Source organism: Rhinoderma darwinii, chromosome 11, assembly GCF_050947455.1.
Source record: "Rhinoderma darwinii isolate aRhiDar2 chromosome 11, aRhiDar2.hap1, whole genome shotgun sequence".
NCBI classification, from domain to species: Eukaryota; Metazoa; Chordata; class Amphibia; order Anura; family Rhinodermatidae; genus Rhinoderma; species Rhinoderma darwinii.
Genome location: NC_134697.1, coordinates 98,222,855 through 98,243,003, shown reverse-complemented (window position 1 = coordinate 98,243,003; position 20,149 = coordinate 98,222,855). Strand labels below are relative to the sequence as shown.

The following is a 20,149-nucleotide window of genomic DNA, read 5'->3' as shown; positions in this document are numbered from 1 at the left end:
AAAACAAAACCTGAAAAATAATGGCAGAATTGCTGTTTTTTTCCAGCCCCCCCTCCCTCAAACAGAAATTTATACTATGTACCCCCGAAACGGTGCCATTGAAGAATACAACTGGTCCCACAAAAATCGAGCCCACCTGCAGCTACATTGATGGAAAAATAAGTCTCTTAGAATGTGACGATGAAAATGCGAAAAACATCGCCGTGTCCTGAAGGCCAAAATAGGCCGCGTCCTTAACCCCTTCCCTCCTCGGCCATTTTTCGGATTTTCACTTTTTAGTTTTTTCCTCCCCACCTTCCAAAAGCCATATTTTTTCTTTCCGTCTATATAGCCATATGAGGGCTTGTTTTTTTTGTGGGACAAGTTGTAGTTTTTAATGGAACCATTTATTCTATCGCATAATGTAGTGGGAAGCTGTAAAAAAATAATTTGTGGGGTGAAATGCGCAAAAAACTGCGATCGACGCCATTTTTTGTGGGGGTTTTTTACGGTGACCAAAAAACAGCAATTTGCGTGTTTGTTATATTTTAGTTTTTTTACGTTTTTTTAACTTATAATACTTTTTTTTTTTGGAACATAAAAAAAAACCTGATTTTTTTTTACTTTTTTTTTATTAGTCCCCCTAGGGGACCTGAAGCAGCGATGCAGGCTGCTATAACAACCATTGTAACCAGCCGATCGTGCCGCCGGGGGGGGGGCTGGGGTGCAATGGCGTGTTTGAGGAGGCGTCCCCCTTGATTCTAACAATTTAAATGCTGCTGTCTCGATTGACCGCGGCATTTAAGGTGTTAAATGGGCGGAATCAAAGTGATCTTTTATTCCGCCCATTGCAGTGAGGTGTCGGCTGTATAACACAGCCTTCTTCTCACGTACAGTTACGTGATAATGCGTTAAGGGGTTAACACCAATATTTTGCGTTGTTTAAAAAATATGGCGCGTTTTATGAATTAACACTGGGTGATGACTGTATCGTTGTGTGTCAGGTTCCTATAAGGTGTCAGGATATCACCGTCTATTTTTCCATGGAGGAGTGGGAATATGTAAAAGGACACAAGGATCTGTACAAGGAGGTCATTATGGAGGACCAAAGGAACCGCACACCTCCGGGTAAGAGGGATCTGTACAAGGACGTCATGATGGAGGACCACCGGGACCGCACACCTCCGGGTAAGAGGGATCTGTACAAGGACGTCATGGAGAATCGCCAGCCCCTAAAAACACGAGGTAAGAGGACACTTATTAATAGTAAAGGTGAAAGCGTTTTTCAGGTTCATTTTGATTCATCCTCTGATCATTCCATATAATGTGCCAACGCTGGGGGGAATTTATAAAGAGATTTCCGACAGTTTTCTGGCGTAAAAAAGATGTTGGTGCACGCCATAGTTGTGCTAAAATTAGTTTTTACTTTTCTCGCCACTTTCAGAAAGTGCAGAGAAAAGAGACGGTGCTTTGCCGAAGGGGGCATCCACCGGAATGACAAATTTATTATAATTCACGCCAGGAAACTGGTGTAAATTATAGCAAAAACCTCCCAGCTGGCGTGGGTCTCAGTCTGTGTGCCATGCAGGTTAGAGGCCCATGCCAAGTCTCTACCTTGCCCGCCCTTCCAGTTTGACTACCCCCACCCTTCCTTTTTGGACCAAAAAAAAATCAAAATTCACACTCCCCTTACCGCTCCTCTTCTCCACACAGGGTTCCCTCTGGCACCCTCTTCATCCGGCGGCTATTTTGAGGTACTGATGGCGGGCAGCATCAGTGCCGGTGCAACACTCAACGTCATCAATTCTGTGTTGTTGCTTGGTTACTGACACCGCCCCGGCATCAGTACTTGGATTTAGCTGCGGCATGAAGAGGGAGTCGGAGGGGAGAAGAGGTGAGTATGTATTTTTTTTACATTTAAGTGTTGGGGATGGTGGGCGTTTCGTCTCTTAATAATTGTGTCTTATCTTTTGCCCGTGAATTGGTTATTAAGACTTCAAAAATCTGCCCCATTATCCTAATTTTACACCGTTTAGAACTTGAGTAGATGCGCCAAATTTATCACAGTGGCTGATGCTGGATGATGAATTTGGCGCACCTTTAGACACTTTGGCTTTTTATACCACCTCTTGGTTGGCTTACTTTGGACCAACCTATTGGCACATCTTAAGCCACACCTTTTCCGTTAAGCCACTCGCCTTGTCGGATGAGACACAAAGCGTTTCAAAAACACTTTTTAAATGTGGCTAACGCCATGTGCTCTAGAACTGCGGTGCCTTTTGATTTGTAAAACTGTCCCCTTGTATTTAACCGCTATGTGTGGGTTTCCTACAGATGGACCCAGTAACAGAAACCCATCAGAGAAGTCTTCGAGGCCTCAGTATTCCCAGGATTGTACAGAAGACGATCTCAATGTCCCAGAGGATCATCAGGTACATGGAGCTCCGGTCCCAACATATTCTTGATTCAATCTGAAGAGGAGCTGTGTGGCTCTTATCCTCCATTATTCTTCTTATCACTATTTAGAATGAAGGTTTCCTCAATATTAAAATTGAAGATTTCGACGATGAAGATGACACCTATTCTATGGAAATGGAACATCCTACTGATATCAGCGCGGGTGAGTAATAACCATTATATACACAATATAAGCTCTTATTTCCAGTGATCCATCTTTTAGGAACCATATTATACATTTGTTTTTCTGATTTGTTCTGGTTCATTTCAAGCTGAAGATCAAATTGTTTTGTTCAAATTTTGAATACACCGTGAATGAATTGGAAGTGGTCGCCAACACTAAAACGTTAAGGATAGACTGACCTATCTGACCACAAATTCAGAAACCTCATTGTATGCGTCAATGAGCTTTTATTTCTTACAGAGGAGTCCAGTAAGGGAAATCCACCGGAGACATGTTCCAGTCCGTCATGCACCCAGGAAGGTCCAGATGAAGATCTCAATGTTTCTGAGGATCATCAGGTACATGGAGCTGGGGTCCCACCATGCACTTTCAGAGGCGTAGGGATTTAGCCCAGGGGGCCCCCCAACGCATGTAAGACGCAGGATCGAGCTGTTACCGATCACATCTAAGGCTTCTAATCATGGGTTTCGTCAGACTTTTCCATCAGGGGAACCCATGAACGGAAACCGAATGGAAACCATAGCTAGTCAACTGCGCTATTGATTCCACCGTATAAACGGAAAACCTTACGGAAAGGAGACAAATGGAAACCATTAGCAACGGAAGCATTACCTTGGAAATGGTAATTCAAATGGAAAGCTATGGTTTTCATTTGGTTGCCGTTCATGGGTTCCCCTAAAAGAAAGGTCTGACAGAACCCATGAATGGAACCACAACGCAGATGTGAACGAAGCCTAAATTCATAACTTTGATATGATAGAGAACAGGTGGATCCTAGATGTCAGACATGCAGGACCCGCTGACACTGAGCCAGTCAGTTCCACTGACGTGATGGATCCAGGTCTCCGTGCTAGATACGGCCGCTCTATATACAGGATACAAAGCAGCTGTATCTCAAAAAGTAATACATTTTCTTAATAAAAACTAATTAGAAAGTTGCACGAATCACACTGATATATATGTCTATTATTATACACTTGGGGGTCATATACAGGCATGATGGCTGGTGTGTGTGTGTGTGTGTGTGTGTGTGTGTGTGTGTGTGTATATATATATATATATATATATATATATATATATAATATAGGGATGATGGGGGTTGTATACATGGTTGATGCCTGGTCTAGCCGTCGTCCCTGTATAAAACCATCATCCCCATATATAACCCCATCATCACTGTATATAGTCTGGCTGCTATATGCAGAAATAATGGGGGTTATGTACAGGAATGATGGCTGGTATATACAGGGATGATGGGGGTTGTATACAGGGATGATGGGTAGTACTAGAGTGCGGCTCGTCTGCAAGATTGAATAATACTGCAGTGCTGCCATGCCAGTCATAGTGGGAGTGGCGGGCTCCACCATCTCAGTGGGCCCGGGGCCACCCCCCCCCCCCCCCCCCCGACATCTTGCCAGCTACGCCACTGTGCATTCTATATGATTGGTAGAGGAGCTGTGTTGGTGTCTTGGTCAGTCTTAGTTCATATAATATGACCTGAAGTGTTAATTTTATTTAATTCGGGGGAGCAGAAGAAGGTAAATTATTGTTTGTATTTAGTCATTTTGTCATGCAAGTTATTGGCTGCTAATTCTATTCTGTTCCCTAAAGCTGGCCATACACATTATACGCGTTTCAGCGGGACCGGCCGACCATCTAATGTGTATGGCGGTGTCTAGACTCTCAACCGATGGCAAATGTCAGGAGAAAGAAGGGTCGGCATGTTGAATATTAACATGCCCGATCCTTTCATTCGTTATTAGAAAAGCCACTGCCAGAGGAGTCCCTGAGAACATGTGTATGGGGGAGTTGGGAGGAGCAGCAGCCATATAAAATGTATGACCAGCCTTAAAACTGTTCCACTAGACGTCTCCGGCTGTCATGTGAATTGTACTTTTATTTCTTTTATTCGTTGAATCAGGATGAAGATCTGCTTGATATTAAAGTTGAAGTTGTTGATGAAGAAGAGGAGGAGGAGATGTATTTCAGGGCTGATCAGCAGTGTAAAGAGGAGGAGGAGGAAATCCCTGTATTTATTGGTATAGGTGAGCTATTGGCTGTTCTTGTTTGGGATTCCTTCCTCCAATCTTACACTACCAATTCAAGATGGCACATGTGAGGTTCTATGACAAGTGTCTTCATATTTCAGCCCTTAGAGACGGCCAATACACCTTTTCACAGCGGTCACTAAGGGGCCTTATTCTGATGTATTAGCCTTTTTAAGGTGCCTTGGAATAAGCCTGGCACGGGTGTCCCATGCCGGGAGGAGCAGATGCTTAGCTGTGTGATGACATCCGGGCTCCTGCTCTAACGCCCGGAATCAGAGTTCCCTCCAAACTCGGCGGTTTTGCCCCTTAGATGCTGTGGTCAGTAGCAATTGCGACATCTAAGTGGTTTACAGAAGCAGAAGGCTCCCTCTGTCACCCATCCGTAGCAATCACGAGCTGCCGATGGGTTGCCATGGTAGTCTAACAAAGGCCCTTAAGCCTGCCAAGACTATACGCCTATCGGGCTGTATAGACTGCCTGTCCACTTTACACTGACAGGCAGTAATGCTTTGGTATACCAAGTACACCAAAGCATTGTCAGCGATCAGAAGATGACATTGTGAAGTCCCCTGGTGGGACTAAAACAATAATTAAGGACAAATAAATGTAATTAATAAAACGTTGCACAGTGAAAAAATGTCCCACGTAAACCAAGTGATACCAAAGAAAACGACATCTCGTCATGCAAACCACAAACCCTCGTATGACGACGTCGACGGAAAAATAAAGTTATGACTTTTTGAATGCGACGAAGAAGAAAACTGAAAAAAATGGATTGCTCATTAAGGGCAAAAATAGGCCGGTCATTTAAGGGTGAAGGTGGGAAGTTACATGTGACACCGACCTAGGCAGCTCCTGGTGTGGAGATGCTGGGCAAACGGCTGCCCCTCGCTAGTGCTCATCCTGCCTCTTTGGGATCCTTGGTATAAAAAACAAAACAAATACAAGAGTCGTGTTTTCTCTGTCCAGTTACATTGTTATAAACTATAAACTAAGCCCTAATGCACACGACGTGTGTGCCAACCGAGTCCCGTCCGTGCTCCGTGGAAAGATAGGACATGTCCTATCTTACTATGGATCGGAGAGTCGGGTCGGTTTTCATGGACCCGATTCACCCGCTAAAGTGCAGGGGTCCGTGAAAACTACCGGGCGCCACTCGGATGCCGTGTAAAACAGCCTAAGTGGCACTTGGTCGTGGGCGAACATCAACTATATGACAAAAAAGTAGAGCGGATCTTGCCCCTAAAAGCTTACAATCTAAACGGGATTTAAGTGGGATGGTTTAAGGTAAAAGGTTTTATAGGATGAGTGCAGGGTGGGAGCAGGACTGGGCAATGAGATAATCTAATGAGGGAAGATGGTAGAGATGAGAGCTGAAATTTATGATAGATGGTGCAGTATTGTGGAGCGCTTAGGAGTTTTTAACTTAATCCTAGGACAGTTTGGTAGAACCGAGGGAGGTCCAACTATTCCAAACAAAGCTGCGGGCGAAATACGGAAACGAATGGGCTCCTGCGTTACGGCCATCTGAAAGCAGGCTAAGACCCCCTGCGCACCAAGTTTATGCCCTACGTATATCTCCTGGCATACATGCCTAACATGTCCATAGGGCACCATTGACCCGACGGAGTCAAAAACAGTGTCCGTTTGGCCTCAATCGGGCTGGTATACACCAGTACAGGGTGGGCCATTTATATGGATACACCTAAATAAAATGGGAATGGTTGGTGATATTAACTTCCTGTTTGTGGCACATTAGTATATGGGAGGGGGGAAACTTTTCAAGCTGGGTGTTGACCATGGTGGCCATTTTGAAGTTGGCCATTTTGTATACAACTTTAGTTTTTTCAATGGGAAGAGGGTCATGTGACACATCAAACTTATCGAGAATTTCACAAGAAAAACAATGGTGTGCTTGGTTTTAACGTTACTTTATTCTTTCATTAGTTATTTACAAGTTTCTGACCAAAAATGTGTTCAAAGTGCTGCCCATTGTGTTGGATTGTCAATGCAACCCTCTTCTCCCACTCTTCACACACTGATAGCAACACCGCAGAAGAAATGCTAGCACAGGCTTCCAGTATCCGTAGTTTCAGTTGCTGCACATCTCGTATCTTCACAGCTTAGACAATTGCCTTCAGATGACCCCAAAGATAAAAGTCTAAGGGGGTCAGATCGGGAGACCTAGGGGGCCATTCAACTGGCCCACGACGACCAATCCACTTTCCAGGAAACTGTTCATCTAGGAATGCTCGGACCTGACACCCATTATGTGGCAGTGCACCATCTTGCTGGAAAAACTCAGGGAACGTGCCAGCTTCAGTACATAAAGAGCGAAACACATCATCATGTAGCAATTTCAGATATCCCGTGGCCTTGAGGTTTCCATTGATGAAGAATGGCCCCACTATCTTTGTACCCCATATACCACACCATACCATCAATTTTTGTGTTCCAACAGTCTTGGAGGGATCTATCCAATGTGGGTTAGTGTCAGACCAATAGCGGTGGTTTTGTTTGTTAACTTCACCATTCACATAAAAGTTTGCCTCATCACTGAACAAAATGTTCTGTGTAAACTGAGGGTCCTGTTCCAATTTTTGTTTTGCCCATTCTGCAAATTCAGTGCGCCGATCTGGGTCATCCTCGTTGAGATGCTGCAGCAGCTGCAGTTTGTAAGGGTGCCATTTGTGAGTAGCTAATATCCGCCGAAGGGATGTTGGACTGATGCCACTCCAGTGACCTGCGGCTAGTGCTACGCTGTGGGCTCTTGCTGAATGAAGCTAGGACAGCCACTGATGTTTCTTCATTAGTGACAGTTTTCATGCGTCCACATTTGGGCAAATCCAACACTGAACCAGTTTCATGAAACTTGGCAAGCAGTTTGCAAACTGTAGCATGGGAGATGGGTGGTCTCGTAGGGTGTCTTGCATTGAAATCTGCTGCAATGACCCGGGTACTGCGTTCACCAGACATCAACACAATTTCTATCCGCTCCTCACGTGTTAACCTCTGCGACATGTCAATGGCTGTAAACAAAGCGAAGCTTGTAAATAACTCATGAAAGAATAAAGTAACGTTAAAACCAAGCACACCATTGTTTTTCTTGTGAAATTCTCGATAAGTTTGATGTGTCACATGACCCTCTTCCCATTGAAAAAACTAAAGTTGGATACAAAATGGCCGACTTCAAAATGTCCGCCATGGTCAACACCCAGCTTGAAAAGTTTCCCCCCTCCCATATACTAATGTGCCACAAACAGGAAGTTAATATCACCAACCATTCCAATTTTATTTAGGTGTAACCATATAAATGGCCCACAATGTAGTTAGAGAATGTTAGCCTAAGTTCGCACCATGTTTAGGAATGTGTACATATATATATATATATATATATATATATATATATATATATATATAATTTTGGAGAAAAAAAACATGAAAAATGAAACTTTGGTATAAGTTGCACTTATCGAAAAAAATGGGATACCTTACACGTGTCTAAATGCGTTTTTTTAGGTAAGAAAAAAGATTTTCAAAAGAAGATGGTGTGCAAGGGGCTTTACAAGTAGATTTTGGGGAGAGAGCTAAAGGTAATAGCATTTTAAAGGAAAAAGATATTTGGGGAATTGATGAAGTCAGAAACTAGTGAAAATCAGATGACAAGATTTGTTGGTGGACTGGTGAGTTGGGGAACTCAGAGGCAAGGAAATGTGTGAGCCAGGCAAAAGAAATATCAATAATCAGAGTGGGTGGGCACAGAGGACTGGAACTCTCATAAAAAATGGGTGGCAGGACCCTCACAATTACTTATGCCAGAGACTTTACTTTAAACTACGACATTGGCTTGTCATCTCGGAAGATATCGGTGACGGTTTGTGTCGTGTGAAGACTATGCCCCATTGTGTTCTGACCAGGAGATCTTTGAATCTCCTAGTCTGTAGACAGAATTTTATATTCTCTTCAATGGGACTACATGTGCATTACAGTATGGTTGAGGGGAATGGTTGTAGATGAGCTTAAATCGATCCTCTGGTCTCAGGACAAAAAGATAAATGTGATGGTGTATATGGAGTAATATTACCTGGTGCCCTCCAGTTGAGTCCCTATGCCGTGGATCTGCTGTCTCAGGGTCCCCTCTGTGTTGTCTCAAAATGGCCACAGTGCTTCCCAGACTCAGTCCAATACACTCTCTCTGTTCATGGATTGGAAAGAACTGCTCATGTGAGCACCTCTGGCCAATCCGAGAACAGTGGGAGTGCCTCAGACTCGTAGTCTAAGAAATGCTGCAGAAAATTTGGGGCAGCTGGAGGGAACCCTGAAACGGTGGATCCACGTCCGAGGGGCACAACTGGAGGGCATCAGATATTATTGCTCCATATACACCATCATATTTAAAATGTTGTTCCGTGTTATATATATATATATATATATATATATATATATATATATATATAATACAAAGTTTTCTTTTTCCACAGATGGTCACAGCAAGAACCTCTTTTTATCCCCAGATTGTGAAGGAGAGGATAATATAACACCAAATTCTGCAGTACGAAATCAATTTTCATGTTTGGAGTGTGGGAAAAGCTTTCCACGCAAATTAGATCTTGTTAAACATCAAGAAATTCACACAGGCGAGAAGCCGTTTTTATGTTTGGACTGTGGGAAAGGCTTTGCCAGAAAATCTAATCTAATTCAGCACCAGAGGACACACACGGGGGAGAAGCCATTTACATGTTCAGTTTGTGGGAAATGTTTTAGCCAGAAGTCAGGACTTCTTGGGCATCAGAAAACTCACACGGGGGAGAAGCCTTTTTCATGTTCGGAATGTAGGAAGTGTTTTACCCAGAAATCATGTCTCGTTGAACATCAGAAAATTCACTCAGGAGAGAGGCCGTTTTCATGTTCAAAATGTTTAAAATGTTTTATCCATAAATCAGATCTTGTTAGACATCACAGAATTCACACAGGGGAACGACCATTTTCCTGTACTGAATGTGGGAAATGTTTTACCCAGAAACAAGACCTTGCTAAACATGAAAAAATTCACACGGGGGAGAAGCCATTTTCATGTTCAGAATGTGGAAAATGTTTTACTCTGAAATCTGATCTTGTTAAACATCAGAGAATTCACACGGGGGAGAAGCTATTTTCGTGTTCAGAATGCGGGAAATGTTATACCCAGAAATCGGGTCTTGTTGACCATCAGAAAATGCACACGGGAGAGAAACCATTTTCATGTTTAGATTGTGGAAAACGATTTACCAAGAAATCAAGTCTTGTTGACCATCAGAGAACTCACACCGGGAAGCCGTTTTCATGTTTGGAATGTGGGAAAAGTTTTAACAGAAAATCATCTCTTGTTGAACATCAAATACTTCACACGGGGGAGAAGCCATATTCTTGTCTGGAATGTGGGAAAGGTTTTAACCAGAAGTGGGGTCTTGTTGAGCATCAGAAAATTCATAGAGGAGAGAAGCCGTTTTCATGTTCAGAATGCGGGAAATGTTTTACCCAGAAATCGGGTCTTGTTGACCATCAGAAAACTCACACAGGGGAGAAACCATTTTCATGTTTAGAATGCGGAAAATGTTTTACCCGGAAATCAGTTCTTGCTGAACATCAGAGAATTCACACCGGGGAGAAGCCGTTTTGCTGTTTGGAATGTGGAAAATGTTTTTCTAAGAAATCCGTTTTTGTCGACCATCAGAAAATTCACACGGCAACAAAGCGGTTCTCATGTTTGGAATGTGGGAGAGGATTCAACCGGAAATTAGATCTTGTTGAACATCAGAGAAGTCACACGGGGGAAAAGCCATTTTCATGTTTGGAATGTGGCAAATGTTTTTCTAAGAAATCGGTTCTTGTCGACCATAAAAAAATTCACACAAGGAAGAAGCAGTTTTCTTGTTTGGAATGTGGGAAGTGTTTTTCCAAAAAATCAGTTTTCGTTGACCATCAAAAAATTCACGCAGAGAAGCCGATGAATCGTCAAAATGCAGATAATCTTTCGAGCAATGATCAAACTCTTTAGTTCGTCCGATTCTTCACACATAATCCAGTCTCTCCAGTTTTTTAATGTTTTTTTTTTCTCATTGAATTTCCTTTGAACTTTCATCACAAATTGGACTTTTGTGAGATTTATGATGGCTATCCTCCAAAAAGGGATAAAGAATCGCAGAGAGCATACATAGAATGCTGTGCATCAGGCCCAATGCTGTAAATGTATCCAATTGGTTAGACGTTTTTGTTCTGTTTCTAGTAAAAATTGAACATTTGATAAAATGATCCACCAACATTTCAAAAGTTGTCTGGTAAGCATTTTTAATAGCTTGTTTGTACCATTTCAAGGTTTTTTTTATTACTATTATTCTTCTTATTGTTGTTGTTATTATTAATATTATTATTATTATTATTATTTAGTATTATTATTAGTATTATTGTACATTGAATTACAAAAAGAAAAAAGTTTTTTGTATCCAATTAAATGCCTTGTCAATTTTGGTTTATGAAGTTTTGTTTTTTGTTTTGTGTCTGACGTATGACTGGAAAACCAAGAATGCCGGACACATCTAATCGATAAAAACTAAGAAATGCACAATGGGGCTTTTTTTGCTAGAATGATTGGTAATCTTGATTCGCGTATTAAAATAGGATAACCGAATTGTATTGGGGGGGGGGGGTGGTGAGCTACCATACATTTTCTGACAATACGGGGGAACATAGAAACAGAAATGTAGAAAGACAACATGTCCGATCCTTCTTTTCCCTGGCAGTTATCAGAATATTGTTTGGCTACCCCCGTACACCCTAAATTCTTGGACAATCCTACTGAAATGGGAGTGTGGATGATATTTATCTGAGTATGGTCAGTTTAAGGCCTTATTCACACGAACGTGTTATACGTCTGTGTGACGGTCGTTAAATCAACGGCCATCACACGGACCTATGTTATTCAATGGAGCCGGTCACACAGCCATTGTTTCAATGGACCGTGTGAAGAGTCCGTGAGAAAATAGCACATGTTTTTTTTTGCGCTTCACGCATCCCTACATAGACTCTAGTCTGTAGGGGAGGCGTGATCACGCATAGCACAGGGAAAAGCACGGATGCACCTTGGTCGTGAAAAATGGTCATTTTTCACGGCAGAGATGCGCAACGCTCGTGTGAAAGTAGCCTTCGAGAGATCATCTCTGCTTAATCATTTTTAGATTTATCACTTTTCCCGCCTCCCCCCTCCCACCATACATTCATCAGTGATTTATCTTCCAATCCTCAGATTCCTAGGCCATGCTGGTACCACAATGGTTTAAATTCTAACTCTATAAAAAATCTAACAATCTGTAAGGCTTGGTTCACATATGAGTCAGGGCTCTATTCTGACGTTCCGTTAGAGCTTTCCGTCAGAATGGAGCCCTGTAAACCATTGGCACCGGACCCGTCACCATTGAAATCAAAGGTGATATAAGTGGAGACCTAAGGTTTATGTTTGTTTCAGTCAAGGTCCCGTTCTGACGAAAAGCTCAGATGAAACGTCTGAACGGGACCCTGACGCAGATGTGAACAAAGCCTTAGTTCTAAGTAGATTTTCAACCTAAGGCTGGGTTCACACGACCACATTAACGTCCCTAATGGACGGACGTATTTCGTCCGGAAGTCCCGGACCGAACTCAGTGCAGGGAGCCGGGCTCCTAGCATCATAGTTATGTACGATGCTAGGAGTCCCCGCCTCTCTGCAGGACAACTGTCCCGTACTGTAATCATGTTTTCAGTACGGGACAGTAGTTCCGCGGAGAGGCGGGGACTCCTAGCATCGTACATAACTATGATGCTAGGAGCCCGGCTCCCTGCACTGAGTTCGGTCCGGGACTTCTGGCCGAAATACGTCCGTCAATTACGGACGTTAATGTCGTCGTGTGAACCCAGCCTCAAAATGATAGTCAGTATTTTTGGGGCTTAAAGAGGCTCTGTCACCAGATTATCAAATCCCTATCTCCTATTGCATGTGATCGGCGCTGCAATGTAGAGAACAGTAAAGTTTTTGTTTTTTTTAAAAACGTTCATTTTTGGCCAAGTTATGCGCTATTTTATATATATATGCAAATGAGCTTTGAAATTAACAACTGGGCGTGGTTTTTTTTTTTGTATCTCCAACTGGGCGTGTATCGTGTTTTTAACTGGGCGTGTTTACGTGTTTTACTAACTGGGCGTTGTGAATAGAAGTTTATGACGCTGACGAATCAGTGACCAATCAGCATCATGCACTCCTCTCCATTCATTTACACAGCACATAGTGTTCTTACTAGAACGATGTGCAGCCACATACACAAGTGTCCTGATAATGAATACACATGACCTCCAGCCTGGACGTCATGTGTACTCAGAATCCTGACACTTCTGAATCTTTTCTGTGAGATTCCAGCAAGCCACTCGTAATCTCGCGAGATTACGAGGTAAACGAGATTTCGTTTCCCTTGCTGGAAATCTCACAGAAAAGAGTCAGAAGTGTCAGGATTCTGAATACACATGACGTCCAGACTGGAGGTCATGTGTATTCATTATCAGGACACTTGATTAACGTTAATCTCTGTGTATGTGGCTGCAGATCGCTGCTGTGTAAATGATTGGAGAGGAGTGTATGATGCTGACTGGTCACTGATTGGTCAGCGTCATACACGTAAACACGCCCAGTTAAAAACACAATACACGCCCAGTTGGACATATGAAAAAAACCACGCCCAATTGTCCATTTCAAAGCTCATTTGCATATATATATATAAAATAGCTCATAACTTGGCCAAAAATGAACGTTTAAAAAAAAACTAAAAACGTTGCTGTTATCTACATTGCAGCGCCGATCACATGCAATAAGAGATAGGGATTTGAGAATCTGGTGACAGAGCCTCTTTAATATCTCTCCATAATGGCCCAATTGTCAAATAGAGCTGTAACTGCACACACATTATACCACCAGACAACTACAACAGCACCATGTCATAAAATAACGACATTTACTGCTAGCTTCCCGGCTTTGACCCTGGTCCTGCCTTTCTATTCTGTTCATGGTTTCTTTTTTTAGTGACACCGATTTTGGTTGGCCATCCTAGATTTGCTCTTCAGATGCTCCTGGTTCGGGTTAGCCAAGTCCATACCTTATTGTGGAAGTTTAGAGTGAATACTTGCGAAATGCCGTAAACTTTGTGATTGATTATTGATTGTTATCGGCTAAAGACCTACCAAGGCCCACGCTTTTCCTAGGACGTGTATCCCTCTGCTCCTCTTAAGGCCTCTTTCTTATGGTAGCATTTTTGGACGGCATTTTGCATCAGTATTTGGAAGCCAAAACCAGAAGTGGTCCAAAAACACTCAAGAGGTTCATGTCTTTTCATTATACTTTTTCTCTGCTTAGGTCCCACGACAACACTAAGGGTATGTGCACACACACTAATTACGTCCATAATTGACGGACGTATTTCGGCCGCAAGTACCGGACCGAACACAGTGCAGGGAGCCGGGCTCCTAGCATCATAGTTATATACGATGCTAGGAGTCCCTGCCTCTCTGCAGGACAACTGTCCCGTACTGTAATCATGTTTTCAGTACGGGACAGTAGTTCCACGGAGAGGCAGGGACTCCTAGCATCGTACATAAGTATGATGCTAGGAGCCCGGCTCCCTGCACTGTGTTCGGTCCGGTACTTGCGGCCGAAATACGTCCGTCAATTACGGACGTAATTAGTGTGTGTGCACATACCCTAAAGCAAAATACTTACATAGTTACATAGTTAGTACGGCTGAAAAAAGACACATGTCCATCAAGTTCAACCAAGGGAAGGGAAAAGGGAAGGAAAAATTTCTACACATAGGTGTAAAAGATCTGCCAGGCACAGCTTCGGGGTTAACTCCCAGAACTAATCAGTCAGCACCTGAGAATACATCCCTGAGACTGACTCCTGCTTCCACCATTCAGGCTGGCAGGCTTAGGAGTGGGAGAGCCTATCGTAACCTGGCCAGACTCAGCTAGCTCCCGCCCTCGGTCTATTTAAGCCTGCACTTCCTGTCCCTCGGTGCTTGTGATTCTTTCCTTGTGGTTTCCTGGCCCAGCTACAGCTCCTGCTATTTCTGATCCTGCTCCATACAGACCCTGGCTTACCGACTACTCTTCTGCTTTTCATTTTGTACCTCGCACACTCCTGGCTTGACTCGGCTCGTTCACCACTCTGGTTGCTCACGGTGTTGCCGTGGGCAACGGCCCCTTTTCCTTGCTTGTGTTCCTTTTGTATGTTTGTCGTGCACTTACTGAGCGCAGGCACCGCCGCCCAGTTGTACCCCGTCGCCTAGGGCGGGTCGTTGCAAGTAGGCAGGGACAGAGTGGCGGGTAGATTAGGGCTCACTTGTCCGTCTCCCTACCCCCTGCCATTACAATAGGAGCTAATATTTTTTTGTTCTAGGAAATTATCTAACCCTTTTTTAAAGCCATCTACTGTCCCTGCTGTGACGGCTCCTGCGGTGTCTCCTGTCCCTGCTGTGACGGCTCCTGCGGTCGGCTATTCCATAGATTCACAGTTCTCACGGTAAAGAAGCCTTGTCGCCTCTGCAGCTTGAACCTTTTTTTCTCCAGACGGAGGGAGTACCCCCTTGTTTTTTGAGGGGGTTTTACATGGAACAGGATTTCACCATATTTTTTGTATGCGCCATTAATATATTTATATAAGTTAATCATGTCCCCCCTTAGTCGTCTTTTCTCATGGATAAATAGGTTTAATTCTTTCAATCTTTCCTCATAACTTAAATTCTCCATGCCCCTAATTAGCTTCGTTGCTCTTCTTTGTATTTTTTCCAACTCCAGGGCATCCTTTCTATGAACTGGAGCCCAGAACTGAACTGCATATTCTAGATGAGGCCTCACTAATGCTGTGTAAAGTGGTAATATTACATCCCTGTCTCGCGAGTCCATGCCTCTTTTAATACACGACAATATCCTGCTGGCCTTTGAAGCAGCTGATTGACACTGCATGCTGTTATTGAGTTTATGATTTACAAGTACACCCAGATCCTTCTCAACAAGTGAATCCGCCAGTGTAGCTCCCCCTAGGACATATGATGCTTGCAGGTTGTTGGTACCCAGATGCATAACTTTACATTTATCTACATTAAACTTCATCTGCCAAGTGGACGCCCAAACACTTCGTTTGTTTAAATCTGCCTGCAATTCATGAACATCTTCCATAGACTGAACTATATTGCATAGCTTGGTGTCATCTGCAAAAATAGAAATAGTGCTATTAATCCCATCCTCTATATCATTAATAAATAAGTTGAATAATAGTGGTCCCAGCACTGAACCCTGGGGTACACCACTTATAACTGGGGACCATTCAGAGTTGGAATCATTGACCACAACTCTCTGGATACGGTCCTTGAGCCAATTCTCAATCCAATTACAAACTATATTTTCTAAACCTATAGTCCTTAATTTACCCATTAGGCGTCTATGGGGGACAGTGTCAAATGCCTTTGCAAAGTCCAAAAACACTAAATCCACAGCGGCCCCTCTGTCTAGACTTCTGCTCACCTCTTCATAAAAACAGATTAGGTTAGTTTGACAACTTCTGTCCTTAGTAAAACCGTGCTGGCTGTCACTTATAATGCTATTTATTGTCACATAATCCTGTATATAGTCCCTCAATAGCCCCTCAAACATTTTCCCCACGATGGATGTTAAGCTTACTGGTCTATAATTACCTGGGGAAGACCTAGAGCCCTTTTTGAAAATAGGCACCACATTTGCGCTGCGCCAGTCCCTTGGCACTATACCAGTCACTAGAGATTCTCTGAATATTATGAAAAGGGGGGCAGAAATAACTGAACTAAGCTCCTTAAGAACTCTAGGGTGTAACCCATCTGGTCCCGGGGCCTTGTGCACATTTATTTTATTTAATTTAGCTTGGACCATCTCTACATTCATCCAATTCAGTATATCAACTGATATATTAACAGCACTGGCACCGGCTACATCAGCTGCTCTTTCTTCTGTTGTATATACAGAGCTAAAGAACCCATTTAGTAACTCTGCCTTCTCTTGATCCCCTGTGACCAACTCCCCATTACCATTATCTAGGGGTCCTACATGTTCAGACCTTGGCTTTTTTGCATTTATATACTTGAAGAATTTTTTAGGATTTGTTTTACTATCATTGGCCACCTGCCTTTCATTTTGTATTTTTGCTAATTTTATTAAATTTTTACAGATTTTATTAAGCTCTTTATATTTTACAAAGGCTGCAGCTGTACCCTCAGATTTGTATTTTTTAAATGCCCTTTTTTTGTCGTGTATTGCCCCTTTCACAGAAGGTGTAAGCCATGTGGGGTTTAATTTGAGTCGTTGTGAAAGAGTTTTTAGGGTATGTTCACAGGGCCTATTTTCAGCCATTTTTCGGGCCGTAAGTACGGGGACTGAACTCGTCCAAACATCTGCCCATTGATTTCAACGGGAAAAATTGCGTTTCGTTCCTACGGTTCATTTTTTTACGCGCCGTTCGTAGAAGAACGCCCCATAAGAAAGTGCTTGTCGCTTCTTGAGCTGTTTTTGGAGCCATTTTTCATTGTCTCAATAGAAAAACAGCTCCAAAAACTTCCATAAAAAATACCGCCTGATGCTTAAAAAAAACGGCTGTAAATCAGAGGCTGTTTTCCCTTGAAAACAGCTTCGTATTTTACAGCCGTTTCTTGTTAAGTGTGTGAACATCGCCTTAGCCTGTTTAGTGACTCCTGCTATGTTTTTAATACATTTTGGCCTGACATGGCAACTCAATGAGAACAACAAAAAACATTTTCTGAATACTTCGAGATTCACACTTTTAAAAAAACTATCCAACTTTTTTTTTTTTTTTTAACCTTTCAATCCACATTCAACTTCCAGAGATGCAAGCCCTGGGAACTTCAGCTGCTCAGACATTCTCTTCGATCACAGTTTAAACCTCTGAGGTTTCATTTCTTGCCTAAAAGAACCTTATGGCACAGCGTGGATAATGGACAGACACGTGGTTACATAGAAGGGAGGAGAGCACGTCATACGTTCTCTATGTGACTGGCACTCTATGATGCAGTAAACCAGGAGGCAGGGCCTAAGAGACTCGTGTTGTTTTTTTCGTTATTCGCCTTAAAGACAAGGAGCGGGACATTGGCGACACAGGTAGAGCAGCCTCTCATTATAATGAGGTAACTGCTGTGACCAGATTGATTATACTTGGCAGTGTATTTTGATGTCTCCTCCTCTTTCTATAATTATTGTAGGAAGAGATACACCATATGGACAAAGGTAGTTGGACCCAACAGCACCTCGCAATCACCTGGGGAGAGAGGCGATGGGCTAAAAGAGGGAGCTCCTTCCCTCTCAAAGACCTCAGATGCAGATTTGACCATAGCATCTAAGGGGTTAAATGGCCAGGATCGGTGTTCTCTCGGATCCCGGCCATTAGCTATCGCCATGACATGCTGTTCCATCAATTTGCAGGAACTACTTAGTTCACATGACGTCAATGCGTAGCTAGGGGTTTAGCATGGGGGCCAAACACATCTGAGTGTGCCCCAAACACAGTATAATGACCCCTTAGTGACACCCACACAATATAATGCCCTTATAGCTTCTCCTACACAGGATAATGCCCTTATAGCTGCCCCAAGACAGTGTAATGCTCCTACAATGCTGCCCCCACACTAACATCCCTATAGCTGTCCCCACAAAGTATAATGCCCACATAGAGCCTTCCACACAGTATAATACTCCCATAGCTGCCCTCATACAGTATAATGCCCCCATAGAGCCTAAAATAAAACAATAAATACTCCCTTATCCATGTTCCCAAGACAAGTGGAGAAGATCCATCTGCTCCTCCGCTCTGTGCACTGTGTGGCTTGATGGAGAGAGGCGCTATGACGTCATTACATCTCTCCTGTCTGCGCCGAGCCGCTCACGTCCGGCATTACATAGTGAATGCTGGAGTAAAGAGCCATCAGCTCCCTGCTCCAGCATCGGATTCAACCGTATCTGCTTCCCGAGGATGCAGATACGGTTGAAACCGGTACATGCCAGCTCTAAGGGTCTTGCTCTGGGCCCCACCATCTCAGAATTTTAAACATATGATACTTTCTTAAACATTTTTTGTCAAATGCTGAACCCCTGCTGAGATGATGTCCAACTTATAATGTTTGACAAATGTCAAGTAGGACGACCACGTGGCGGCTCAACAGATTTATTCTAGTGTGACCTCTCGCTGCCCAAGAAGCCGATGGTGATCTATTTAAATGCACTTTAACATGTAAAGGAGTTCAGATCTTCCAATTTTCCCGAGGGCCTCCAACTTCTAGTCTATGATCTTTCTCAGAACTTGAGGAATTAGGGGAAAAAGAAACAGATTAATCAGAGTGTATTTCCAATTGACAATGTCCACCTATCACTTCTGGATGATCTGCCATATTTAGGGATCAGAATATCTCCTGATTCCAGTACCTTAAGTCACCTGTGACCTTTCGAATAGGTAAAACCTTCAGTGTTTGTCGGGGAAAACCACATATGTGTCATGTACTAACTATGGTCAAGGGAGTGTGATGATAGGCTTGTAGTTCGCTCCGTTTCTGGTGATGTAGAGGATGAAAAGGGGACCACAGTAGAGAAAGCTATGGCTGACATGGTGGCCATTATATCTGAAACTGAGCCGACACTGTTAACCTCTAACTACCATCAGGTGGCTATATTTCAAATGGAGCCCTGTAAACCATTGGCACCGGACCCGTCACCATTGAATGAAAAACATAAGGAGAGATGTTTAAAAACGGGTGGCTCGGACTCCCAGAATATACCGTCTTTATATGAGGAAAAGCTGATCAGTGTGGGGTCCGGGTCTCCGACCCCCACCGGTCATATACTGATGACCTGTTCTGTGGATAAGTCATCAGTATGAAAAATCGTCCCGTGCCCGGACAACCCCTTTAATAAGTTCCACCTGTAAAGGAAAATGGCGGCGAGTCTTCACCATGATGGCGCAACACTGAGGCGACCGTGCTTAGTGCGTATGTTAGGATAGGAGCTGGACCAGGTAACCACGTCATGACCCCCACCTCCATGTCAACATGTACGCACTGGAGTACATCATTTCATTGCTAGCAGTAATCCGCTGAGTTTGGATATTTTCGTGTGACTCCACCTCTATATGTCTTCTGTCTTATTCAGTATATAGGTTGGTAGTACATCATATGCTATATCCAGTCAGAACTTGTGATGACATATAAATATATATATATTTCTAACAATACTGTTAGTTCTACCCTAAGGACCTATTCCCATCAGCGTTTGGTTTCCGTTCAACCTTTCCGTTGGAGGAACCGATAAACGGAAAGCAGGAACCATAGCTTCCCTTTGCATTACCATTGATTACAATGGTATTGTTTCCGTTGCACTTGGTTTCCGTTTGATTCCG

The 20,149-nt window shown here is 43.2% G+C and overlaps 1 protein-coding gene across 1 annotated transcript in view; it reads left to right on the top strand.

Annotated features, from left to right (window-relative positions):
* LOC142663544 (uncharacterized) overlaps positions 1–20,149 on the top strand; it is a 78,313-nt gene that overhangs the window by 20,229 nt on the left and 37,935 nt on the right. The window contains exons 4-9 of the mRNA XM_075842278.1: positions 984–1,224; positions 2,314–2,411; positions 2,506–2,599; positions 2,861–2,958; positions 4,542–4,665; positions 9,150–10,531. Of these exons, the coding sequence (XP_075698393.1) occupies positions 984–1,224; positions 2,314–2,411; positions 2,506–2,599; positions 2,861–2,958; positions 4,542–4,665; positions 9,150–10,531 (2,037 nt within the window). The remainder of the gene's footprint in view (positions 1–983; positions 1,225–2,313; positions 2,412–2,505; positions 2,600–2,860; positions 2,959–4,541; positions 4,666–9,149; positions 10,532–20,149) is intronic.